At 44.1% G+C, this 27,971-nt stretch overlaps 1 protein-coding gene across 1 annotated transcript in view; it reads right to left on the bottom strand.

Annotated features, from left to right (window-relative positions):
- Positions 1-27,971, bottom strand: part of KCNN4 (potassium calcium-activated channel subfamily N member 4) — a 610,224-nt gene that overhangs the window by 231,538 nt on the left and 350,715 nt on the right. Inside the window, exon 4 of the mRNA XM_078655496.1 lies at positions 22,824-22,959. Coding sequence (XP_078511622.1) covers positions 22,824-22,959 — 136 coding nt within the window. The remainder of the gene's footprint in view (positions 1-22,823; positions 22,960-27,971) is intronic.

The raw sequence follows: 27,971 nt of genomic DNA, 5'->3' as shown, positions 1-27,971 counted from the left end.
AGTGCAGCTTTAATTAAAAAGCATTTATAATGCAATCGGTTCTCGCATTTGTGAAAGTTTGAACTCTTGGCATTGAAAATGGCATATTTTTTTATCTGTAGTGGAGTGATCATATATGCTTAGCACTACTGCCATTCATTTGATCTTGCGGCGCTGGAGAACCAGAAAATGGGAAATAGGTTTTGAGGGAGGGGAGACAAGAGTAATATGCTGCCTAAAAAAAAAGTAACAACATTTTGGAAAAAAGCAAACACTCATAGTTAATGGAAGATTAAGGGCCTGAGTATGATGCGTTTCGGACTGCAACCGACGGTTTGTCGGTTGTTGTCCGGACCGCATCAACTGCTGCATTCCAACTGATGCATTAGGATGCGTACAGTCGGAGGTAGCAGTTGGAGGGACTGAATGATGCCTTCCGATGGACTCAGGGAGCCCGTTGCTTGCTCAACAACTCCTCATAAACGATGTGTCCGCTGTCGGGATTATATCAGTTTCCTACAGCCTTTCCATGGCAGCCTTTCCAACATGGAAAGGCTGTCGGAAAGTGACAATGGGGCTCCCTACCAGTGCCCCCTTCCCCCTGCCCCTCCATATCCGGTTCCTGCCACACAGTACAGGGATGTTCAAAAACTCCCATTTCTCAATGGGAGGATCTGCTGTGGGCAGTTTCTGCCTGTCGCACCAGCTCCCTTTGATAAAAGGTAGTTTCTGACCACACATTGGGCCCGATTAGGATCGCGGTGAATCCACATCCTCTGGGCCGGCGGAAGCCACCGCCGGCCCGGAGGATGCGGATTCACCGCGGCGGACACAGAAAAGACCCCCCCACCAGATTAGGATGGCTGGGGGGTCATTTTTCCGTCCACTGCTTTTCCGCCGCGGTCGCCTTCCGACCGCGGCGGAAAAGCTCTAATATGGTGGCGGTGTATATCAGACACCGCCAGCCATATTAGGATGCCGGCGGAGACATGCTTTTCCATGGCGTGTTTTCCGCCATAGAAAAGCATGTGGAGTTTGAGTATGGTGGCCTGTTGCAGGCCCCCAGGGGTGTTGGGGGGTGGGGGGGTACCTCTGGTACCCCCCCTGCCTTTGCATGCACGAAGCGGCAGGCATCACGCGGTGCCTGCCGCTTCGTGCATGCAAAGGAAAACATGCACATTTAACCTTGCGGCGGGTGCTGCTTGAAGCAGCATCCGCCGCAATGTTAAATATAGGGGATGTGACCGCCAGGTCACATCCCCTATATTTCCGAGGGAGGGAACGCCGCAGCCCCTGCGGACGGTTCCTCCACCTCGGGGGTGGCGGATGGATGCTGGTCCGTCCGCCATCCTAATCAGGCCCTATGTGCAGTTCAATCGTAATTAGGTGGGCAGAGCCGCCTACTAAAACGCTGTTGGTCAGAGACAACTCCGACTGACATAGTAATCAGGATCTAGGTAAAGCATGTGAAATGTAAGCAGGAACAACATGATTACCTTAACATGTTCACACTTATTATTCCGTTCAGTTCATTAAGTTTATTTCGGCTATATGCAATAAATTTAGAAACAAAATACAATTACATAGCATAAGATATATCAAATAAAATATTAAACGCAAATAGTTACAGTATACATAAAACAAATTAAACTGGTTATTAATTATAAAATTCCTTACTTAGGACCTAAACATTTCTACAAAAAACAAATAACCAATTAAAGGCACATCTTTAGCCTAGTCCTCCATAGAATGATTAAAAAGTGGGATACACTAAAAACCAGTCTTGCCTAATCTTAGTTTTTAAATTGGTATATGCAGTTTGCCTTTCTTTAACACCTGAAAGCCGACAGACAGGGATGATCCACTTTTTCTTGCTTTTAACATAAGCTGGGCAGAAGAACAAAACAGGCACTTCTAATTCCCTATCTGCTCCAAAACTAGGGCACGTATATCCTGCAAGGCTCTGTTTACTTGCCTATTTACCAGTAAAGGAGTCAGTTGGTAAGGTGCTGTATCTAAATTGAATATACATCTTTCGGGACAAAGGAAGCTCTATTTAATCTAAAAATTGCTCTAAGCTACCTTGATCTTAAGTAAAGAATCGGGTAGGGTGAAATAAGAGGAGAATTCCAGAGGTTGATGCATTTTATGTTTCCAGTATATCCACTTTCTTATTAACAACAAATTTTATTTCGTCAATTGTCACAAGCAATGCAGAGCTCTGTAACCCAGAGACAACCTGCCACATATTGCACAAAACATGTTGCGTTGACATTTTACACAAACATTATACAGAAACGGAAATGATAAGGAAACAAAACCTCCCCGCACTAACTTTATGCACCACCAATATTATCACGTAGTCGCCCGCACATGAAGAACACCATTCCCATGACCCAACTAGCCCAGAACCGCAACTCCTGCCCAGCTTATCCCTCAAGTGCCACATCTCTCACAACAGGTAGTATCTCCACTTTAACAGGGTTTTAATAACTGTCAGGGGGACCTCCGGTTTTGTTCATTATCTCTGTTTTCCAGGCATTTAGTTGGAGATAGTTGGTACTCATCCACTGAGATATTGTTAGCATGCCGGCAGAGAAGTTAGTCTGAGCTGTAATGGAGTGTTTATCAAAGGAGAAGGTAAGCTGGGTGTCATTCGCATAAGATATTGGAACAAATCCAAATGTCCTCATAAGGTTGGCCAAGGGAGCAATGTAGATGTTGAATAAAGTAGGGCTTAAACAAGATCCCTGTGGTACTCCCTTGGACAACTTCTTAGACGTGGACATTTACGGACCCAAGCTAACTGTCTGCGAGTGGTCAGAGAGGAAGCTCGTCATCCACTGCAGTGCCTTTCCTTTCAGCCCAGACTCCTCTAATCTTCTGAGCAAAATTTGATGGTTTACGGTGTCGAATGCCGCCGAGAGGTCTAAAAGCACCAATAAGGTGGATTGTCCTCTATCTAATGATAGCCTAATATTGTCTGTGACTGCCACTAGGGCTGTCACCATACTATATTTAGGCCTAAAGCCTGATTGTGACACTTCCAGACAGTTTGACTCTTCGACATAGGCTGATAGATGTGTGTTGATGTGTTTTTCCAATATTTTGCTCAGGAGCAGAAGGATAGATATAGGTTGCAGGTTAGATAGCTCTTTCAAGGAGGCCTTGGTGTTTTTAGGTAGTGGGATGACCTGTGCTGCCTTCCATTCTGTAGGCAGATGACCTTCCTTTAATGATGCATTCAAAAGGGAACAAATAGGGGCAGTCAGCTGTTTTGAGAGCCTCGCCGACATTTTGGCTGGTACAACATCAAGGGGGGAGCCTGATCTGACAGTATGTAATAAGGCTTCCACCTCTTCACAAGTCAGAGGAGGGAAGCTCTTCAAAGGTATTTCCCTTTATGTCTGGAAGATGTTCATGAGTTGTGACAGGACTCCGATTGCTAGCGGTAATGATTTTATCGTAGATAGCCTCTATTTTCTGTTCAAAATATTCCCCAATGGTGTCACATAAGGCTTGGGAAAGAGATTACTCCAAATCACACGCTTTAGGGTTTGTAAAGGTCTTAAGGATCTGGTTCAATACTTTTGGGGCACTCTCAGCCAGGGTTAACTGCAATGCGATGAAAGTCTTCCGTGGAATTTTAATATTTTTGTGGTATTGGGCAAGTATAATCTTATATTTTTCTTTATCACCAATATCATGGGACCGTCTCCACCACCTCTCAAAGTAGTGGTGTACTATTAGGTAATCCCAATAGCTGGCATAGGAAGCAGCTCTCACTAACTAACAAAACAGAAATATCCTTAAGCCCTCATAGCTTCGTCCCATACAATGCAGCTCCTAGTGCCTGCATATTAGACATTTGGATTGCAGGGGAAACTTGGGCAGAAGTGTGAGGTATTTTGTGCTCTTAACAACACCCCACTATGTTGGGTCGATTTTAGCCTTCTCATTTCGAAATTGCATCTCCAATCAAAGTGTTCCGTAAGGGTCAGCCCCAGGTAGTCAAAACACGAACACGATTTAAGGGGACACCACTTAGTTTAGGATTGGGTTGAGTGGAGTGATCAGGATTTAAAATCATATACTTTATTTATTTATTTATACATTAATCACTAGACCCCTCTGGGTGCAAACTCTTTCAAAACTACAAATATGTTTTTGTAACTCCATCAGTGTTTTAGATATGAAGAGTGTATCATTCTCAAACATCAAAGCTGGGATCTCAGCATTAGCCAGCCTTGGCACATCTCAATCCCAATTATTCAACAAGGAAATCAAATTATTTACATAAAGGGAGAAAAGGGTGAGGCAAGGACGCAGCACTGCCTTAATCCCCCCCCTCCCGATCCACACGGAAGGGGTCCATTAGTTCGCCTGTAGACCCAGTAGGTCTGACCCACAGAAGACTTGTGCAAAATTACAGCTCTGTAATCTAATTAATAAAGTCAACAGGTCACCAGGAACACCCAAATCTGTGGCTCAATGGTTAGAGCGGCAGACCCTGATGCAGAGATCTGGCCCGGACCAGGGTTCAATTCCTGCTTCGGCGGGTCTTGGGCTCAATTTCCCCGGACCTGATAATTCTCGCCTCGGTGCCTATTCTAATCATGGATCCCACTCTGCAACTCTGGGCAATAGCTTGCTTAATCTCCACAATGGCCCCAACAGCGCTGGGATGCCTGGCTTCACCTTGGGGGTGCCCAGGAGTGGGCACTTCACAGGGAAAGGCCAGGAAGGGTTCCACAGCGGTATGTGTAATAGCGTCTTGAGTCCCCTTCGGGGATGATATGTGCGCTATATAAGCACTACATTTACATTTACATTTACATACAGGGTACTAAATCAAACGCCCAACCTAAGTCGACGAATATAATGTAAAGGCTGCCTTTACTTAGAACCACCGTCTTCCAGAAAATTAATTGAAACCTGAAGACATGGTCCACTGTACTAATACCTTCCCTCAACCCTTCCTGGAGGGGTGACAGAATTTATGGTTTTTCACATCCATAATACCAGCATTTGTAAAGCGCACAGCTACCTCTGGAGAGGTCTCCCTGTGCTGGGGGCCTTTGGGAAGATTAAGTAAGCAATTACCCATAAATGCAACTGATTTATTAGTATGCTACTATATATTTTGGGGGAACAGTCATTTAGATTAATGGGCTTATTGTTGCAGGGATCAGCTGGAGATCCCTTTTTATGTATCGGGATAATTTCATTTCCTCCCCAAGCAGGCGTGATGGGTGCTCCATCCAGGATATTTTTTTTATATAGCGCTTACAACTTACAGCTTACAACGAGGCGTCTATTGTTAAATATTAATAAAAGGTATGGACCTCAAAGATCTACTTCGCTCCTATAGATGGTCCACGGTATTTTACGTAACAACACTTATTATACAGAAATTAATCATTGTTTTTGCCTAAAAAGTTAAAAACTTGACTACAGGGTCCCAAAGGGACCCATTTCAATGTCCCTTGCTTATATTCTTAAAAAACATATGGTTTAAAAAGACCGCATCCCTGAACATAGTGCCACGGTACACATTTTATAAACAAAAATAAGGAAAACAGCTGGTAAGGATCACATTAAACATTTCCCACTCTACGCATCAACCAGGTATTGCAGTACCTCCAGGAATGGTGCACTTCCTCACCTGGGGAAAATAATGTTGTTCAAAGAAAGACGAGTAAACCAGAGTAGTGCTTCACTGACAAACTCTGTAATGTTTCCCTAATGTGTGTAGCTGTGAATAAAACCAATCTGGCCACTTTGCAACCATTCTGTCTTGCTTTATTTAGTTTTTTATTTATTTGGTGTATTTTAAACTTTTTTTGTCTTTGTCCTAAAGCTGCACTTTGGAATACAAAAATGTAAAAAAAGATTATATTTACGCAAAAGTGTTTCTTTGTTTCTTACTTTTTTGGATCCATTTCAAAGGGGAACAAATAAAGGAAAGGAGAAGAAAGAGAGGGTAAGAGCCGCTTGTTGAAGTTACAATTTTCAGCAAGTGAGGAGGAGCGAGACAGAGACAGAAAGAGAGGTAATAAGAGGAAGAGTATAAAAGACAGAAGGGAGGCAGCTGCCAGCAGCAGAGCAAGAGAAGTGAACACTGTAGGGAGGTGGGCAGTATGAGATGAGTGTGGTGAGAGGGAGGGGTTGGGGGTGGGGTTCATCATATTCAGATGGAGGCCCCTACACCAAAGTGAGGCAGATAAATCCATGTGAGTGGACCAAAGACGTGTAATGTGACCAAACATATACAAATAAATAAAACATTTTTGCTTGTGGATTTTTGAGTTTGTGAGTCTTTTTTCTCTTAACGAGTTACATGTCCATTTTTTGGGGGGAAACAGCAGTTAAAGCCCCCATTTAATTTGTTACCACGACACTGCCTTAATATTTTTTTTTTAAATCAAATGCTTTATGCTAGATCGTTTTGAGGTGTCCTCATTTCTGTGGCGCTGTTGAAGCAGGTCCAGAAACTCATTTTTGTGTTCCAAAGCGAGAGGAGTACCACCTGTATGCAGCATGAGGGTGTTCATGGCTTCAAGCATGTGCAGAAGAGCAGGGAACATTAAGCAAGCAGGAGGTTGTAACACACATTTAAACTCACTGCAAAGGAAAACAGCTGATAAGGATCACAATAAATGTTTTCCACTTTGAGCATTAAACAGGTTTGTAGGCATGCATGAGGATCTTGAAGGTGATTTTTCTGTCGATCCTAAGCCAGTGGAGGTCTCGCAGGAGACTGGAGACGTGGCTTTTACCCAGGGATCTCAAGGATAAGTCTAGAGGAGGCGTTCTGAGTGCATTGCAATTTCGCTTGGAGTTGTTGGGTTGTATCGGCGTAGAGTGTGTTGCCATAGTCAAGCTTGCTGCTGAGGAGTGCCTGGGTGAACATTTCCCTGGACTCTGTGGGGATCTAATTGAAGATCTTTTGGAGCAGGTGGAGCGTATGGAAGCAGGTGGATGGTACGGCATTGATTTCACGATTCATAGATAGCGAGGAGTTAAGGAAGATGCTGAGGTTGCAAGCTTGGTTGGTGAGCGTGGGGGGGTTCTGAGTGCTGCTGCTGGCCACCAGGAGTCGTCTGGTGTCGAGGGAGTGGAACCCAGGATGAGGACTTCGGTTTTGTCGGAGTTGAGTTTGAGGCAGCTCTCATTCATCCAGATGGCAACTGCCTTTATCTCGTCGTGGAAGCTGCTCGTAGCAGCTGTAGGTTCTTCGGTGAGGGAGAGAATCAGCTGCTTGAAGATTCGATAGTGACGTGCAGGAAACTATGTTAAAAAAAAAAAGATGGTCGCTGAAGCTGAACACACATGGCACCGAACACACGAGCTGGGCTTGTAGTGCATGAAAGGGTAGCAGAAGAAAAGGAGTTCTCCCAAACAACAGATAAGACCTGAAAGTATGAGGAAACTGTACTTGGCTGGTGTTATTATTGGGGGTCTCTAGTTGGCACAGGTACGTACTTGTGACAAATAGGGACCCTCTACTCTAGGGTAAGGAGGTACACTCCTAGAATAACCCCTGCTCACCCCCTTGGTAGCTTGGCACGAGCATACAGGCTTATCTTAGTGGCAGTGTGTAAAGCATTTGTGAACACACACAGCGATCCAGTGACAACACTACAAATGGACGCCACACAGGTTGTATATTTATAAAAATAAGTATCTTTGATATAGATTTACCACAAGACCATAACCAACAAAAATAATCCACGATGCTATTACATCTTTAAGCATTAAGCATTGTTAAAAACAATGCTTAAATCAGTGCGAGTCAGTAGCCCTGTCCGTCTACAGCGTTGATGAAATAACACAGAGTCTAACAATTCCGGCGGACCGCGTTGATATGGGCCCACTCAAGTGTAGACAGACTTGGTCACAGTACCTTTACTTGATGCGGCAGGCACAGGCGTGCGAGCCGGTTTTGGCGTTTGTTGCGTTGCAGATAAGAAAGCGTTGCAGGACGAGTTGTCCCTCGATGCGGTACAGGCAGCAGCCCTTTGACGGAGTCGGTGGGTCCGAGGCGTACGTTGCAGGGTGAGATGGGGCTTTGTTGCGGTGCTTGCAGCTTACAGTGTGGTGACAGAGCCAGAGTTCGGGAGCTGGCGTCGATCAGTGCGGACAGCAGTACGAGTCGGGCAGTGCGCCGCGAAGCGTACGAGTTACAGTGCAGGCAACGATTCAGTGACCGCGTCAGGATGGAGTCGGTGAGCTCAGAGCTTACGTTGAAGGATGCGGACGTTGTTTGATGCGGTGCCTACAGAACACCGGGCTAGTCGTGAGAGTCGGTCACAGCTCCCTGTCTCTGCAGCCACTGAAACAGAGTTCCCAGCAGCAATCCACAAAGGCTGGTGAAGTCTACTGGTCCTGAGACTTCGGTCAGGGGGCAAGCTCTTTTCCAAGCCCTTGGAGATCCTTCACAAGTTGAATAAATTGCACACAAAGTCCTTTCTCCTTTCTTTGGCAGTCAGGCAACCACTGCAGGCCAATCCCCCAAGCAGCACTTCTGCTTATGGATAGTTTCTCCTCAGTTTCTTCAGGTTCCTCTCCTCAGCAAAGGTTTCTTCTTGTACTCCAAAAGTGATCTAATTTCTTGGGATCAGGGTATTTATACCCCAAATTCATTTATTCCTCTGAGGTCAGAGGGGCCTGTGCCTAGTCCAAACCAGTTTGTTTACATGACTCCCTATTTCTTTTCACAGTACAGGGCAGAAACATCAGGCGCCCCGCGGGAGGTGGAGCCAGCATTGTGGAGGAAAGGCGCAGCCCTCTATTCACCACTAGGCTGACTTATCCTGTCTCTTGGAATCCCCCAGTCCTGTCACTCAAACTCCAGACAAGGAATACACAACCTAGCAGAGGCAGGCCTGGATAGTAAGACAAGAAAATACCTACTTTCTAAAAGTGGTATTTTCACACACAGAATGTTAAAACCAATTTCACTAAAAGATGTATTTTATCATTCTGAGTTCAGGTATACTAAATTCGAATTTCTACCATGTTCCCTGAGTCAGTTAGGATTATAAAATGTAATAATCTAACTGCCCATTGTGGCCTATGGAGAACAGTTAGCCTTGCAATAGTGAAAAACGAAAATGGCTGTAATTCACTATTAGGACATGCCACACACACCAGGGCATGCCCTACCTTATACTTACAGTGCACCCCGCCCTTGGGCCTACCATAGGGGTGTCTGATATGAAGAAAAGGGAAGTTTTAGGGACCAGACTGCACACAGGCTCTGAAATGGCAGGCCTCAGACACATTTTACAAGGCTGCTTCTGTGGGTGGCACAACCAGAGCTGCAAGCCCACCAGCAGCATTTGGATTTACAAGCCCTGGACACACTCAGTGCACTGTACTAGGGTCTGACAAGTAAACCAAACAAGCCAATCATGGAATCACTAATCCATACATCAATTTACCATAGGGAGAGCATATGCCCTTTAGCACTGATCAGCAGAGGTAAAGTGCCCCGAGTCATAAAAGCAACAAAAACGGGTCAAACAAAATACAGGTTTATGGCAAAAAGTTCAGGGATGACCCTGCAAAAAGGGCCAAGTCCAACAGCTGGTGTTCCTCATCCTTCAATGGAAGTGACACATCGGCTATGCGAATGAGTTAGGAGGAAGCAAAGAAGAGCAACACTGGAGTCAACCTATGGTAATCAGCGGGCGGGAAAAAAGTTGTTTTATTGATTACAGCAGGTTTTGCAAACAGCCCATGAGCATTGTCTAGGCTCGACCTACAAATGAAAGGTAATAAATAGAGTTACATTTATGATAAGAGGTGGTGTTAGAGTTAAGTACAAGAACTAATGTTAGGGTTAGCATTAGTGGCAACCTATGTAAAATCCAAAGTTCCACATTAGTGATTCCTCTTTTTAAATTATCATTGATTTATTTCCTTTGTAGCATTTCTCATTTTCACACATTTCACATAGATCCACTGAAGTCAACAAAAGAGCAAGATGAGATGGGCGAACTATCTCAGCCTCAAAACACAAAAAAGAGGGTGTGGCAGAGGAAGATGGCGGATCGGACATGAAGACTGATCTCTCCGACCACCTAACACTGAATCCTGCATAATCCTGAGCAAGACCTGCTCTAGGGCTGCTCCTCATTGCTTTGATGTGCATCCCAATGTTGGGAGCAGTCATGGGGACCAACGGAGTTGGAACCGACTCCTTTATTTAGCACTGGTCATGCAGCGAAGCTTGTAGTGAGCAGCCTGGTGACTCCAATCTTCCCTAGGAGCGCTCTTTTCTTGTGCGAACCAAGTGATGGATTTAGAGAGGCTTGCCAGAGAACTGAGGTGGGAAGCTGCTCACGTGGGGGCCCTGCTTGAATCAGCAGTTAGTCTCCATGGTGCCACTATGTATCCCTGAGACTCTGAGTTGCCTAGCCTAGGGCTGGATTTACGAGCGCTGCAGCAAAGGAAGCTGAGATGCACTACCCATCTCCTCTTTACCAAACACCTCAAAGAATGGAGGTAAGGGTCTCCCTTCTGTGACAAGCTGCACTTGGTAGACACGAATAGCCTGTAGGTACCCTCAGCCCAGGTCTGTGGATGCCTGACGCCTGGGAGCCTGGAGACTGCTTGTTCAGACCGACAATACAAAAACAATGCCTTACCTGAACAAGCCACGAAAACTCATCTGTACGCATGACCTTCAATTCCTCTCATACCTTTAATGCTCATCAAATTCTAAAAGTCCAAACAAAGAATGATAATGATAGCATCAGAATAGCCATTGTGGTTCACAGATCTTCTTCACCTGTCAGAGCAACCACACAAGAGTTTGTTGTGCGGACAGGATCTCCTATACAAGTTCAGAGGACATATTCTGAAACCCAATCTTCCATCACTGAGCTTGCCCGCTTGGTTCCAGAATTCCTACAATATGCCCATCTAAGTCTTCTACAAGAGTGCATAAACATTCTAAGAGAAACCAAGCGTCCTTCCCCAAGATAATCATATGCCTTCAAGTGGAAGAGATTTTGAATTTAGTGCACCCAGATAAACCACAAACCTTTCTCCTGTCACGAAGAGGCACTGTTACCATATCTTCTTCATCTATCAAGGTTTGGCTTACAGTTTTTTTCTATCAAAGTTCACCTTGCGACTATAACTGCCTATAGGACGTCTCCATCCCAAACCTACTTTTTTAAAGTTCCTGTGATTAAAGATTTTCTACAACGCCTTGAAATGTTTTTTCCACCTTAAGTTTATTTCTTCTCTTTGGAAACCCAACATTGTTCTTTCCCAATTAATGGGGCTCGCTTTTGAGCCCATAGAGAAAGCCATTTTACAACATCTAACATGTAAAGCAGCTGTTATAGTGGCTATTACCTCTCTGTGTAGAGTTAGTGAGATTCATGCTCTATGCTCCACAGATCCATACACAGTTTCCATGGTAATAGAGTGGTTAAGAGGACGCACCCCAGTGTGCTACAGAAGGTGGTTTCAGATTTCCTTATAAACCAAACTATTTCCTTACCCACTTTTTTGCCTAATCCTTCAGTTCCAGCAGAGAAGTTCTTGCATTCCCTAGATATTAAAAGAGTCATAAAAATGTATTTAGACAAAACCAAAGCTATAAGACAATCAGACTGTCTTTTCATAAACTATAGTCCAACACCTACAGGCTTGCCTTCGTCTAAACAATCTATTTTGAGGTGGATTTAATCATGTATTAATCTCTCATACTAGATTTCAGTGAAACTCCTACCTAATAGGCCTTAAGCACATTCAACATATCTCTTCCTGGCACGTTCTCAATTTAGAGATTTGTAAGGCAGCTACCTGGAGATCTGTTCATAAATGTACTCGACACTACTGTCTAGATGCACACTCCAGAGCAAATACTCAAGTACGACAGGCTTCTTTAAGGAATCTTTTTGGGTGATGGTTGGAGCTACTTTTATTTCATGTCCGCCTTTTGTGAAACAGGCTTGCTATTCATTTTAGTGCTTATGACTATTGATGAAGATCCCCTAGAAGAGAAAGAAATGTTACTCACCTGTAATCCTAGTTCTCTTCTAGGGGAATCCTCATCAAAGTCTTAAGCAACTCTCCCACCTCCCCGGACAAGAACTGTTATATTCTAGCTCTCAGTAATTGCTTCACCCAGGATTCCTAAATTCAGTAAAAATTACCTGGCCTAACAATCACTATGAGGCATGATGGGGTACAGTTGGTACTATGAGTTTCTTAAAGGCATAGGGCCAGTTTTCTATTCTATGCTTTGCATTGCAACCTATTGGCTATCAATGCTTCATATTCCCTTTCTTTTTGAATTTTAAAACGGTTTGTGAAAGATTTCTCATGGTAACCTTTTTTACAGTGAGTCATGTTTATGCAATTGACTTCCTTTTGAAATGAAGATTGAATGAAATTTGACCATTTTAAACCATTTTCGACTGGAAACATATGTATAAAGTGTTATGGGGCGAATTCTGCTCATCATATATGTATACAATTTGATGTGCTCAAGGATCCCCACACGTAGGCCAGGCTATTTATTTGCTTATGACTTTGATGAGGATTCCACTGGAAGACACCTAGGGTTACAGAGGAGTATGTTTTCCTTTTTCTAGTCAAAGTTTGAGGTTTGCAACTGCTTCTGGGTGAAAAAAAACCTGGTGGTAGCCACACATGTCACCCAAGGCCAGAGTTCAGTGCCGAGGGGGCCCCTTGGAGCTAGAGGCCCCCCGCACTGCGTGGGCCTGTGTTACGCCCCTGGCTGGGAGATAGAACAGTTGTGGCTCACCACAGATTTCAAAGGTTTTTCTCACAAAAATACGAGGATAATGAGTGTTTTAGTGAAAGTTTGTTGTGTGCAAGGGCTTGTGGATAGGTAAATTGTGTGGCAGCCACACAAGGCACCCCACCCTAGATTACCCCGGGTGTCGACTTTTAAAAAATGTACACGTTTGCTAGGTTTACTAGGTGCTGGATGACCTAGTGCCAAATTCCACAGCTAGCCACATTGAAAAAAAGGTCAGTATTCAGTGGAATAATGTAATGTGTCCTTGTTCCATTTTGGGCCCTGTTCTGCCATGCATTAGCCCTACCTACAGAAGTGAGGTACCATTTTATTGCTGGGTGGTAGAAAAGTTGTGTGTTCCCCACAGATTCCAGAAATTTTCCTCACAGAAAAGTGGAGAAAATGTGTGTTTTTAGTCAACATTTGAGGTTTGCCAGGTTTTCTAGATAGAACAACCTGGTGGGCATCACACAAGTTATCCCACCCTAGATCCCCCTGCGTGTCTAGTTTTGAAACATGTACAGGTTTCCCTACGTGCTGGATAATCTAGGGCCCCCCAAAAAAGGGTCAATTTTCAGTGGGGCGTTGTAATGTATTCATGTTTCATTTTGGGACCTCTCCTGTTGTGGGCGCTAGCCCTACCCACACAAGTGAGGTACCATTTTTATCAGGAGACTAGTGGGAATGCTGGGTGGTAGGACATTTGTGGCTCCCTTCGGATTCTAGAAGTATGCCTTACAGAAATGTGAGGAAATGTGTGTGTTCAATCAAACGTTGAGGTTTGCAAGGACATCTGGGTAGGAAAACCAGGCGGGAGCCACACAAGTCATCAAAGCTTGGATTCTCCAAGGTATCTAATTTTAAAACATGTACAGGTTTGCAAGGTTTCCCAAGAGGCCAGCTGACCTAGGCCCCAAAATTGATAGGTAGCCACATTGCAAAAATAAAAAATAGTCCGTTGTCAGTGGGAAATTAGGATGTGTCCATGTCACAGGCACTAGCACATCCCACAGAAGGGAGGTACCATTTTTATCAGGAGACTTGGGGGAATGACAGGTTGTAGAAAATTAGTTGCTCCCTAAAGATTCAAGAAGTTTTTCTCAAGAAATGTGAGGAAAATTAGCATTTTAGTAAAAGTTAAAGGTTTACAAGTTATTCTGGGTAAAACACCTGTTGGGAGCCAAACAAGTCACCTCACTCTGGATTTCCCTAAGTTTCTAGTTTTAAATACATGTGCAGGTTTGGTGGTTTTTGCTAAAATAATTTTTTTGATTCAGCTTTGCGTGTTCCTGAAAGCTGGGAAAATTGTCCCTTTAACACAGCAAACCTTTTGGAGATGCCATTTTTCAGAGAAAGAACACCAGACACTTTTTTGCAGCGCACTTTCTATTTTTCCTCTAAAAAAAAACATATAGCTATATTATGGCTATTTTCCCAGTCCCCTCGAGGAGACTCAACAATCCCTGGCTACCTCTGGAATCTCAAGTATGTTGAAAGAAAAGTACGCACATTTAGCGTGAATGCCTTTTGTGGTAAAAAGCTTATGGTGGCCTTAGCTCGAACTCGAAATAACCAAAAAGGGATTTGCACTCCAGGGGGAGAAAGGCGCAGCAGCCATGGGGTTAAAATTCAGTTGTAACAAAATAGTGTATCTTATTGTCCTGATTATGGCCCGCATAAACTACCCTTAAGTGCATGATCCCCGATAACTCCAACCATCTAAAATGTAAAGTGAAATCTCTTTGCTTTGATACATTGTATACATGAAATTTGATATGGGTGTTGTAGATTTCTTATACATGAGAGGATCCCATGTATCATTGTATCTAGATCTTTGAAATATTAACAAAATGGTAATGTTCATCTATGATCTTATGGTCAGCACCACCAAAAGTATTAACATTTCTCATCTAGGATTTCTTAGTATCCCCCTCCATGCTGTCTGTAGGACACCTTCATTTTATCATCGCTGACCACACCTATACTCAAAATATGTCATTTTTGCTTCCTGTTCCTCATCATGACTGCAGTAATACCTTCGAAGGGTCAACTCACCAAGCTGAATAGTTTTAATATGGAAAGACGGGAGTACACTTTCTGTATGTACACATACACATGCAAACACAGAGTTGTAGGCTGTATGTTTCCTGAAGAGGTGCCTTTAAGAAAATTAGATTATTGTTTGAGAGGGATGGTAACCCCTCCCAGGGAACAACCCCGGAGTATATTATCAAGAACGGCGTTTCAAATGAAGTCCGGTTTAGCTAAAGCGGGGATAATGGGCTTGATAATACGCTCTGGAGAATTCCAATAGTAGTCCATGTTCTGGTGTGAACATGGGCTTCTATTGGAATTCTCCAGAGCATATTATCAAGCCCATTATCGCCGCTTTAGCTGCAGTTTTCTGCCTCTAAACCAGCGATAATTTTTACCGCTGTTCTTGATAATATGCGCCCACATTCCTTGTCAGGATGAAACACAATAGTCACTAAATTAAACTGTGCTGAACCCACTGGTCACTTGGCACAAAAGCAGTCAGGCTTAACCTTTAGGCAAAAGGTAAATATTTATGCAGCACACAAACAGTGATAGAGTGACATCACAATCCAAGAAAAATCCTAAACCAATTTAGAAATATATGGTAAATTTTAATAAATAAAATGAGACTAGGAGGACAAAAATCCAAAAAATAGAACCAGAGATATGAAATTGCAACGTTTTAGACAGATATAGCACCTAAAAGCACAAAGCACCACTCACAGGTATCTGGTCATGCACAGGCTGGATAGCAGTCACCGTGAGTTGTCGTTGCTGTACTGTAAAGTGCAGATCTCTTGTTGTCTGTCAGCGCTGACGGTCACTGTAGCACGAAGGGTCGGGTTCACTGAAGCTTTGTGTTAGCAGTTGGCCCACTCGCAATCACAAAGAGCCCAACATCTCATGATTTTTCCTTATTCTCAAGAAGAGCTAAACTGATGCCAACCAACTGTCCTGGACCTGGAAAAAAACTTCTTTGGGACCTGGAACTCACTCCAGTAGAGGCCAATAGGGCTGATGGCAGTTCCAGTTGCATGCCCAGGCAAGTTCAGTACAGGAGGTCAGCTGGGCAGTTGCAGGGATTCCTCTGGAGCTTGTTGTCTCCATAAAGGTCAGACAGGAGGTCAGCCAGTGGAGCCATGGAGTCACTCAGGTTAGCCAGGGATGAAGGGAGCAGGTCAAGACTTCCTTCTCAGAGAGCAAGGCAATTCTAATGCAGCAGGACAGGGCGTGGTAGCAGCAGGGCAGTCTTTTGGTGTCAGGCCAGTACTTCTTCTGTAGTGCCACAGGTCCAGGAGTGTTCTGGTGAGTGGATCTGGAGGTCCAATATGTATACCTGGTACCAGCCTTTGATGTGGGGGGATTGCGTATACTACCCCTACATCCGGTTCTGAAAGCATCTTCCCCTTGCCCTGTCAAGGCTTCAAACTGTCTGGGGTAACAAAAGACAGAGCAGGCCAGGCATGGTGTCCGATTCCTTTGGGTGTGCTGTAAGTAGGGCAGGGCACATCTCTGCCCCACCATCCTGACAGGATGGCCCATTCAGTCCACACCTAAACCCGTTTTGTGTCACGATCATGGAGGAATACACAAACTCCAACAGCAGAGCCATTCACAGTCATATGACACAGGATCCTGGCAGAAAGCACAAACGGTTAAGAAAGACAATGCTAACTTTCTAACAGTGGCATTTTCAGAATTGTGACTTAAAACCTGGCTTTACCATTAAAGAGGACTTTAACTTAAAATTCATTTGATTCTAAACAGTATATCTGTAACTGTTCTCAATCCAGAGTTATCACTTTTTAAATGTAATAAGGTAACCCAGTGGAAGAAATAGGCCTTACAGTAGTGAGAAACAACTTAAGTAGTTTTTCACTACAAGGACATGTAAAACATAAGCACACATGTCCTACTTTTTAAATACAATGCACCCTGTTCTATTAGCCTTAAGGGCCTACCTTTGGGGTGACCTATATTTAATAAAAAGGAATGTTTAGCCCTGGCAAAGTATTTATTTTTCCAGGTTGAAATCACAGTTTAAAACTGCACTACAGGCTTTCGTGCCATGCCTGAGACATGATTTAAAAAGGGCTACTTTACTAGTTGGCACATGAGTGCTGCAGGACCACTAGTAGCACTTAGTTTACTTGCCCAGGGTGCATGTAGTAACATCTGCGAGGGACTTACGAGTAAATGAAATGTGCACATTGGGTGTAAGTCAATTTTACCATGTTTGAAGGCGAGAGCACAAACACTTTAGCACTGGTTAGTAGTGGTAAATGTAAATGTAAATGTATTTCGATTTATATAGCGCACGAATCACCCAGGGGTCTCAAGGCGCTTGCTTAGGGAACCCGTCCTGGTATTCCCCTGTGAGATACCCCGGCAGGGTATCCACAAGGTGAAAGCCAGGCATCCCGCCGCGAGGGGCCGTAGTGGAGATTAAGCAAGCTATTGCCCAGAGTCGCAGAGTGTGACCCCGTGAGTCGAGTAGGCACCGGAGCGAGAATTGTCGAGTCCGTGGAAATTTGAGCCCGAGACCCGCCGAGGCGGGGAATCGAACCCTGGTCCACGGCCGATCTCAGCTTCCGGGTCTGCCGCCTCTAACCACTGAGCCACGCTTCTCCATAAAGTGCACAGAATCCTAACAGCCAACTAAAGTGATTCAATCAAAGGAAGAGAGTAAAGGCAAAATGTTTGTGGTGACCCCGCAGAGAGGGCGAGGTGCGACAGTTCCTTTCTGTTTTATTGTTCTGAATGTAATATTCAACATCTAGAAATTAGATTGTACCTCCTTTGCAGTTCCTTGCAAAACTAATATTATATTCATTTTCAGTATGATGTGTGAAATATCCCTCCATATCTGATGTCAATTATGTAATGAATAAAATGTCCTCAGAAACATCTATGCTGAGTGAGGTGACCAACCCATTAAGCCCAGGCATTCCCAGATTTGTGTTCTCAATTTATGTTGCCTCGTTGACATGGGATGAGAATGCTTTTGGGCGCAATGCCAGGGTGGTTACATTGGTATGCAATAAAATAGTGTCGATCTCCACATTCTAGTGTCTCTGTTAGTGGTTGGCTGACTCCACTCTTCCGTCTTGCGAATGGCCCTCTACAGCCACGAGTGGGAGTAGGGTTCGATAAGGACTCCTCTTACTTAACTTACTTTGAGACCACTGGATTTCCTCTCTAAAACCCCAGTTGAATACGACTTGGTTTAGCACACTTTAAGCCTGATTTAGAGTTTGCCGGATGGGATACCCCATCACAAACGTGATGTAGAAACTGTCCTCTGCATTACAAGTGCACTATAACCTATAGCACTTGTAATAGAGCGGACAGGATATCTGTGACACGTGTGACGGAGCATTCCATCAGCCAAACTCTAAATGACAGCCCTCAGTTTGAATGAAGAGCAGTTGTTTCCTACATCTGTCCTTTCTCTTTCATCTACAGCTGTGAGCCGCTTTTCCAGTCCTTCATACATCACTAGGGACACAGCTCTTAAAGGAACACGGCTTCCTCCGGGGTGATGAATTATGAAGAAGAATGCAGATTATGCTTGTTTTAAGGCTGTAACTGGTTACAGACCAGTGAAGCTGCACAATAACAAAGAGACGCTTGGTAGAGCACAAGTCAACCAAGAGAGTCAACAGAAACCCAAGGCAAGCAGTTTGGCGGGTATGCGTCCCATTACTGCAGTGGCCTGTTGTACACTCTTCTTGCTGTTACAGCTCCTTTACTGCCACTAGAAATATAAAATAACACCAATCTCGGTGCTGTCTTTTCAACTGTTTAGTGTTTTGGAGCAAAGGAAGGCATTTTTCATCTCACCGCTACCCTGTTATTTCGTTCCGAATTCCAATGCCTTCATTTCCAGTGGGTCTAATGTGGGAGAGGTGTTCGCTTCCCTAAATAAATGCCATTACTTCCGAGTAGGGCGCGTACGGAGGGCGGTAATGCCTCCATTATGTTTTTAACTTGTCAATGAGGAATTGGTATATAAAACACGAAATGCCTCATGTTTTGCCTATTTTTTCCAAGACTTTCTCTCAGTAAATCTCTGCACTATTGAACTGTGGAAATCTTTCAGGCTGAAAAGACAGGGGTGTGATTATTATTCCACAGTTTGAAATTCTGCTCCTTTCTATAGTAGCAGCACCAAGCTCTAGACACTTTGCCTACCTTGAGTTCTAGTACCACACAAGCTGTACAGGTCTTTTTGTAGCCAGGGCCGATGGGGTTCTGCTCTGCAATTTGTCTGTTGAGGCTCTTTGCTGAGCCAGTTAAATAAACACATTTTGGGGCCCAGGCAAGATAATATTTAGAGTCCTCTGTTCAGAACAGCAGTAGAAAATTGGGATACTGGTTGAGGGAGGTGAAACCCTACTGTAGCAGCAAACACAATTTTTGTCAGGGTGAAGCCACAAAGGACCCAAAATTCATCTCTTCTTAACCCTCTGGTAGCTTGGCACAAAAGCAGTCAGGCTTAACTTAAAGGGAACTGTAAAGTATTTATGCAGCACTTCAAACAGTATATTATTTGACACCAAAACAACAAAAATCCAATTAGTAAAATCAGAGATATCCAATTTTAAAGATTTGAGTAAAAGTAGTGCTTAAAAACACAAAGCGACAACTGTGCTGAGCAGGACAAAGTCACAGGTTCAACCCGACTGCGATGTAGCAAGGGCTGAATACAGGAACCAAGTAAGGCCTGTTGAACAAAGTATCTTAAATCTAGGTTGCAGAGTGGTGTGTGATCCCACGTCGAGGATGCATTGAAGATACGTCACCCAGCGGCGGTTACGTAAAAGCTGCGGGCTGCAATGTGAGGTCCTGCATCAGAGATGTGTCTGCAGTGGCTGTTCTGATGAGGGGAGGATATAGCCTTATGGCTAGAGTGGTCGAACTTGAAGCTGGGAACCAGGTTCGAATCTTGGCAACGACGCTCAACATCCTGTGATTCTGGGCAAATCACCTATTCTCCCCGTGCCTAACACAAAATATAAATGTGTCCTTCTGTATCAAAACTGATGCTATGTAAAGCGCTCTGATACCCTATGTTTCGGGTCCAGTGCGCTATATAAAACTGTAAAAAAATAATAATAATTTGATGAGGATTGCCATGCAAGGTCCTGTGTCGTTGTCAAGAATGCCGTAGACGAAGGCTTGCAGTGTGAAGTTCTGCATTGGGGATGTGTAATGCAAATGTGGTTCTAAGGAGCTGCACATTGCGATGCGAAGTCTAGCAACAGAAATGCTTCATGCAGTCGCAGTTCCGATGTGGAGCTGCGAAGTGATACCTTTAACTATGCTCCAGCACTGCTATTAAAAGTCGGCGAGCCTATTACAAGGTTGTGTGGTGTTGAATCTATCTCCTGCCTCTTTAATCCACTGCCAGACAAGCCCTGCTCCTTTATGTAGGTCTTGCAGAGTCCTGCTTTCTCCCTTTGTGATGGTTTTCCCGTCTTCCTCTTCCTCCTTCTTTAACATTTGTGTGTTTTCCTCTCTCTTGCTCGCAATCAATATCTGAAGAGGAAAAAATGGTGGCGATCCCCAAAAATGAGTGCCGGTGGGCACCCACTGTCAAACACCGGCTCATATTGACCGCTGTAATAAGATAACTAAATGTTATCCTATAGGAGAGACAGGCCTTTCAGTAGTGAAAAATGAATTTAAGAGTTTTTCACTACTAGGACATGTCCAAACCTTTAAACACTGCATTGTGCCCTTTGTGCTGTGTAGGGCCAGGGCCAGGGGTGACTTGTATGAATTAAAAATGAAGGTTTAAGCCTGGCAAACGTTTTATTTTGTCAAGTCGAAATGTCAGTTTAAAACTGCCCACACAGGCAGCAATGACAGGCCTGAGACATGTTTAAAAGGGCTCCTTAAGTGAGTGGCACAATGTATGCCCAGCAGTAGCATTATATTTACCAGCCCTGGCTACATTTAGTACTAGAGACTTAAAAGCAAATTAAAAATGTCAATTGGGTGTAAGCCAATTTCACCATGGTTAAGAGAGAGAGCACACGCATTTAAGCGCTGGTTAGCAAAAGCCAACAGACACGATTCAGAAAACAGGAGGGTGAAGGCTTAATGTTTGGGGATGGCCCTGCAGATAGGATCACGTTCAACAGCAGCTTTGACTATATTACACACTTCAAGATCATTCAAGTGCTTGTGATACTCGAAAATATTTAATTACATGTTAAACTTCTAGAAAAAGGTGCAGATTAAAACAGTTGAAAGCCCAAGCTGCCCGGAACCCTCAAGCCAAATCCTACGATAAGAATAACCATTGATAAGGGCATTTTTTTCTGTGCTAGAATCTTTATTTCATTTTCTCTTGCAATAACACTTAAATATAGAATTGAGGGGCATATTATCAAGGGGGTTTATCTCCGCTTTTTTGGCTTTAAAAGCCAAGCAAGCGGAGATAAAATTATCTCCCTATTACCAAGCTGTCGCTAACACCAGTTAGTGACAGCTAATAGGAGATAGCGACCATCTTGGGCCCCGCTTTGCATGTCAGTGATATTTATCACTAATGACATGCAAAGTGGGCGTGCCAAGATGTTAGCGACTGGAAACAGTCGCTAACATCGCTATCTCCTATTACCAACTTTTGGAGATATTCGCGCTAAGCGCGAATATCTCCAAAAGCTAACACCTGCCCTGAGCAGTTCTTCACCATGTTATCCAATGGGAGGTGGATAACATGGCTAAGAGCATTTGCTCGATAATGCATGAATATCGCTGACTTTTCAGCGATATTCATGCATTGCGGCCGTTTTTTATCGCATTTGCGATAAACCTTGCTAATAGCAAGGTTTATCTGCGATACAAATCGCCGATGTGCGGCGATAATTTTTGTCTCTAAACAAGTTAGAGACAAAAATTATCGCTAGTTGTTGGTAATATGCCCCTCAGTGTCTTACCAGTCTTTTATTCCTGTTATAGAAGAGGCATGTGAAGAGAGGCTGGTGGATGTTTAGCAGGTAAGTTTATAATAAAGCATTAATTCACGTAATGTTTGAAATATTCCTTTAATAACCTCCCATTCAGGAACTAGGGGGTATATTACCAACAACTAGCAATAATTTTTGTCTCTAACTTGTTTAGAGACAAAAATTATCGCCGCACATCGGCGATTTTTATCGCAGATAAACCTTGCTATTAGCAAGGTTTATCGCAAATGCGATAAAAAACGGCCGCAATGCATGAATATCGCTGAAAAGTCAGCGATATTCATGCATTATCGAGCAAATGCTCTTAGCCATGTTATCCACCTCCCATTGGATAACATGGTGAAGAACTGCTCAGGGCAGGTGTTAGCTTTTGGAGATATTCGCGCTTAGCGCGAATATCTCCAAAAGTTGGTAATAGGAGATAGCGATGTTAGCGACTGTTTCCAGTCGCTAACATCTTGGCAAGCCCACTTTGCATGTCATTAGTGATAAATATCACTGACATGCAAAGCGGGGCCCAAGATGGTCGCTATCTCCTACTAGCTGTCGCTAACTGGTGTTAGCGACAGCTAGGTAATAGGGAGATAATTTTATCTCCGCTTTCTTGGCTTTTAAAGCCAAAAAAGCGGAGATAAACCCCTTGATAATATACCCCTAGATTCTTGCTTTAACAGGGTAGTCCAGCCACCATAGCACTAGTGTGGTGGTGACTATATCCAGTGAGGAAAGAGAAAAAGAATAATATCCATTTGAGTCAATTTAAACAATGGAAGGAATCCTTGACCGCCAAATTGACACAAGGTCTGAGAGTAAAGAGTAAAGACAGCTTCTAAGGTTACTTTAACATGACTTCTCTAACATGTTAGAGGAAGTAAACGGGCAGGTGGGATTGGGGGTCATAGGAGTTGTCAGTAAAAGTGCAACTCATGCTCTCGATATGCAGACCAATATCTCTTTGCAAGCCAGTTTCAGGTAAATTCCAGTCATAAACAGGGTAATGCATACTGGGAATTGCAGGATTCGTATTCATAACATACCATGACCCCTGTGCAGAGGCAGACAATCCTCCCACAGACAGTGCTAGGCACGGTATCCCCATATCCAATGGTGAGGAAGGTGATAGGGATCAGCCACATGGCATCCGTGAGGTGCTCAGTTTCATTGAAGTTCTGCCTGTGGGAAGATAAATATAGTAATATGTCAGAAGCAAGGCCTGTGAATCACAATAAATTAAAACTGGGTTAATCTTCTGAGACAAAAGTTTCTGGCAACTGAAGATTACTCTCCAGAATAGTAATAACTTGTTTCTATTCAGCAGGTCATTCTATTGTCTTTGCAGTCTCTATGTGTGGTAACTGACAGGTGTTAATATTGCTTGATTTAAGTACACTCGCTCAATTTCTGCTTCCTGAATGATGAAAGGCTGATGGGCAACATTTCAGTATCATTTTTCATATCAGTACACACACACACATGCTGTAAATGCATGCAGAATGTTAGAAGAGTTTTGTATTCTTAGGAGAAAATCCACCTGTGGGCAGGAGCCAAATCCTCCATGTCAATGAAGAAGTCCTTCTAACAGTTCCATGAAGTGGTATTGAGGTCTCTGTCATCCAGCTAGGCCAGAGAGGTAAAACCCCAAATGCTCAAAACATTATTGTAATTCTCCATGGTGATTGTACAGAGCAAGAGAGTGGTATCAATTTAACTTGAAACAACCATATGGCTTCCAGACCAAATGGCCATTTATTCTGTGTAGAGGAGGAATGGCTGGACTGATTATCAGAGAACAAAGGATTAAACCAGAGAAAAAGAGTACTGATAAAGAGCAGCCCCACCAATGAGGCTCAGATCAGAGTGATAAAAATACATAAAGGTTAAGATCAAACAACACACTTTGAGAAAATTACAAAACAGCAGCATACCTCCAAAGTCAAAACTACTTTTACATGGCATGACATGGGCACAGATATTCCTACAGCTTAACATCAGGCAGTATTCTTGTGGAGCCTGACCAATCAGGAACATGAATATATCAGTTAGAATGAACATACTCAAGGCAGCTCATTAGGACATGTTTTTTGTCTATTCGGTCTTTATCAGAATTTTGTCCCTGCTAGAGCAGCAACATTGGAGGCCATTTATGTCAGAGAATGGCCACAATTGTCTCCAAGAATGAAATATGTGTTCAATATATATCAACATCTTGAACCTTCTACAGTTACTACACCTTCTCTCACACCAGTTTCTATCCTTGGAACACAGGAAGATCACAGTCCAGGCCCTGATCGGTTCCAGGCTGGACTATTCTAACGTTCTCTACCTTGGTCTGCCTGACTACCTCCTATCGCGTCTTCAGGTGGTTCAGAACTCGGCAGCTCGTGCCATCTTTGGCCTCCCCAGAAGAGCAAGGGCCAGTGAGCTTCTCAAGACTCTCCACTGGCTCCCTATGAAGAAGCTTATCATCTTTAAAGCCCTGACCATTGCATTCAAAGCTTTGCATGGAATAGTTGCCCGCTATCTTCAGAAATGGGTCTGCTTCTACTCTCCATCCAGATCCTTGCGCTCTTCTTCCCAGGCCAAGGCAGTTACTCCCATGATCCGTCGTGCTCGCTGTGGTGGGCCCTCTTTTAAATATCTCGCACCGCAGCTATGGAATGATCTCCCATTCACTCTGAGATCTAGCCCCAATCTTTTGGCTTTCAGGAAAGATCTGAAGACCTTCCTCTTCCTGCAATAACATCGCCTGCTGAGCTACGCTTCTGTCATTCGTCCGTCTTCACCCTCTCTGGACTTGCTGAGGCTCTGACAGCGCCGGGACACTCCTCGGAGTAGCCGTGCGCTATAGAAGCACCCCCTTAACATTAACATTAACCAGTGTGTAAAGGTATATGGAAATCTACCATAGTAAGTATGTGGTTTTGGCACTTTATTCCAGCATGTTTAAACACTACGCATTTTAGCTTCCTTAATGACAGTATACAACAAGCTACATGGCTGGGGATTTGCATCCCTTAAAGAGTTGGAGAACTATTACCACCTCAAAAAAAACTACACACATTTTCCTCACTGGAGCTTAGCAAGGGATCTCGCGCTTAGTGTATTCACTTCACTTATTTCCTGTGGCACGTTTAACTCCACTACATTGGCATGGGAATGCTTCCTGCATGGTATACCAGTGTGTACCTTTGCCCTGAGAGACCAACTTTGTGTGTATCGGGTATCCTCATTTTGTTTTGGCCCCTGGTATCACACAATGGCCCAGACCTGTCCCTGGCTTTGTAAGGTCCTGGATCTGTCCTGTGACCTGGAATAGTGCAACAAGCATGACGTCAGAGTAGACAAGAGAACTATTGTCTCTGTCATGGGTTTAGCACATAATGGCGGTCATATACTTGACTAGACATTTATCTCGGTGGCTTATAGGCCACTCGTATAAAGTTGTGCTATCGTTTGAAAAACCAGAACTTTGTGCTGACATCCTGTGTGTATTTGTTTGAGTATTGTGATTAGTAGGATCCATTTTGGATGCACCTAGTTTACCATGACACAAGATGGAAGATGAAGACTGTATCCTCAGACAGTGGAAGTGTATTGCCTGCATTTCTGTGGGTGAAGGGTGGACATCGACACACTGACGTGATGAGGATTGAGACAGGACTACCTTGAGAAGCTATTTGAAGAAATTGATAACACAAGGCTTCTGATTAGTTCATCCTGAGCACTACCATTTGGGAATGGTAGGGGTGAAGGGTGGGACTGCAGTTTTTTTTGTTCAAGGAGAGAAGTTTCTGGCTCAGGCCTGCCCGTTTTCCATGATAACTCCTTCAGAGATGCTGATGACTCCTAACTGCAGAGACCTCACACTTCATTTTGCCCATTATGTGGTTGCTCACGTTTGGAGACAGTCTCAGAGCTCTGGGAAAGATCACTTTCCACAATGGCTAAGTCTGGAGAGCAGCCTTAGAATGATACTTGAAAGAGAAATACTACAAATCTGTTTTAATGTTTGAGTCAAAAGTTCCACATCCAGTCTTAGAAAATGTGTGCAAAGGTGAGACTTGAACCACCCAACTTGGCTCCAGCTCTACATTCTACATAATAAAGGAAGAGGACGCCCTGCAGATTATATAATGGGCTGCTCTGTTACCAGGGCTGGTGTCTTCCTGACAGCCAGCCTCTCAAAAGTGAGGGGACCTCACCTGAAATCTGCACTTACTGCTGGAGTAGCTGATGGTCTGCCTAATGACTGGAAGCCTGTCTGTCTGCTGAGAGAGGAAAGAAGTCTGCCTGACCCTGCAAGAGAGCAGACTGTCCAGAAGGAGAAGCCCAGTGGGTTACTGGCATGAGGGACACTAAGATAACTCAGAGTAATGCCCTGGGACATCCATCGTGCAGAGGATCTCACTTTCTAAATGCATCCGCACATCGGCCTGTGGCAGCTGCATCTCCCTTGCCATGTGTATTGGCACAGGTCAGGCTGCACTTGCCTTGCCATGTGTATTGGCACAGGTCAGGCTGCATCTACATTGCTGTGTGTACTGGCCCAGATGGGGGGTGCGGGCTATATCTACTGTGCCCTGCATATCATGCCCCATCTGCCATTCCGGGTGTGCTGGCCAGGGTCAGCATGCAACTGCATCAATGAACAAATCAGTTACAGCCGGGGTCACAACTGCTGTCAGCCTAGAAATGTGTGACAGGCACCTGTTTTGTGGTGCTAGTGTCCACCAAACAGTGCCAAACCTTCCAGGGCAGTTACACTGGAAGAAGATGTAAACTGCGCCCAACGTTCTTGGGGTCTACTGCTGAAGCTGCACAGAATTGCGGCTCCACCTGCAGTGGGACAGCCGTCAAGCTTACACTGAAGGAAGTAAAAAGGACTAAAGACTGACATCTTACTACTACGACACTGGAGGTAAGACTTTGTGTAAACAGAGACTTTGTGTGCTTTTGACTTGTGGGGAAATGTAGAGTGCACTTAGCCTTATTCATTTTTACACCATATTTTTGATTGGCGACTTATCCAATTAGAGTCAGCTGAGTGGGAGAGAGCAGAGAGACGGGGATAAGGGGTGTAATGCCCACAGAAAAAGTATGATCTGAAGTACCACCCTATTTGCTGGATTGAACTGTGTAGCATTGGGTGCTGTTGTTTGATTGTTGAGTTCTGATCTCATGCCCTCATACTACCTCCCTGAAAAGTCTGGGACTGCTCCCAGTCATTAGCCTGGGAGTCAACCTTGGAAATGGTTGTACTTGGCCCTATTTGCAAAGCCATAGTAGGATGGACACAGAAATGGCGATAGGATGAATGCTCGTAAATTGTCTGACCACTGGCAATCTTTCAGGGTAGCATTCAAACCGATCGTTTTTTTGCCTATCGTGCCACCTCAGACGTCAGGGATTAGACCCAACCATTTTGATCCTGCTCCAGTAGGCACAGTCCAGTCTGAACTGAAACACAAGCAACCGTAGACCTATTATGTCTATGTCGGCCTCTTCAGTAGGGAGCAACTTGGTTCCAGTGGCACAGTGAGCAAGGAACACACATCTGGGCATACCCTTGGCCACTTAGGGCATTACTTCAAATACACAAGAGGTGATGCCACAAGTTTGACGAGTATGCCAAAAGGTAGGTGCTCTTTTCTCTGTGCCATACGACTCTAGCTAATCATTCCTGAAGAGGCCCAAATAGGCCGAAACCGGTCTGGGATTGCTTTAGTTCCTGATCTGAAGGGACCTATCCTGGCAATTCGGACTGGACTGTTTACATTGAAACACATTTGCATACGGCAGATTCCTGTCTGAGAGGCAAAAGAACAGAAGACTGGGTTGCTGCCTTGAGCAAATTGGGTAACCAGTGGCTGAGATGAAATTCCAACATAGGCTGTTCCTAATAGAGACACTCTCATTTAAGTTTCACACAATGCCTAAAAGCGTGAGTTCAAAAGCACAGTTTAGGCACTTTTGGATTCAACACTTACAGTCCACTCCCCCATCTCCAGTTGAAGAGCCTTACATCATCTTGGTGGTGCATTGTATGATCTCTCTACCCCTTCCTGCATTTCATTACACTGTTTGTTGCATATGGGATGTTTTGAACTAATATAGGACACTTTTCCTGCATAAATGTATGTTTCTATATCAGTATCATTGAAACTCAATAAAACGACTGTCCTTCT

The sequence above is a fragment of the Lissotriton helveticus genome, chromosome 7 (assembly GCF_964261635.1).
Source record: "Lissotriton helveticus chromosome 7, aLisHel1.1, whole genome shotgun sequence".
In the NCBI taxonomy this organism is placed as follows: domain Eukaryota; kingdom Metazoa; phylum Chordata; class Amphibia; order Caudata; family Salamandridae; genus Lissotriton; species Lissotriton helveticus.
Note: the sequence above shows the minus strand (reverse complement) of the source record. Positions and strands in the feature narration are given on the sequence as shown.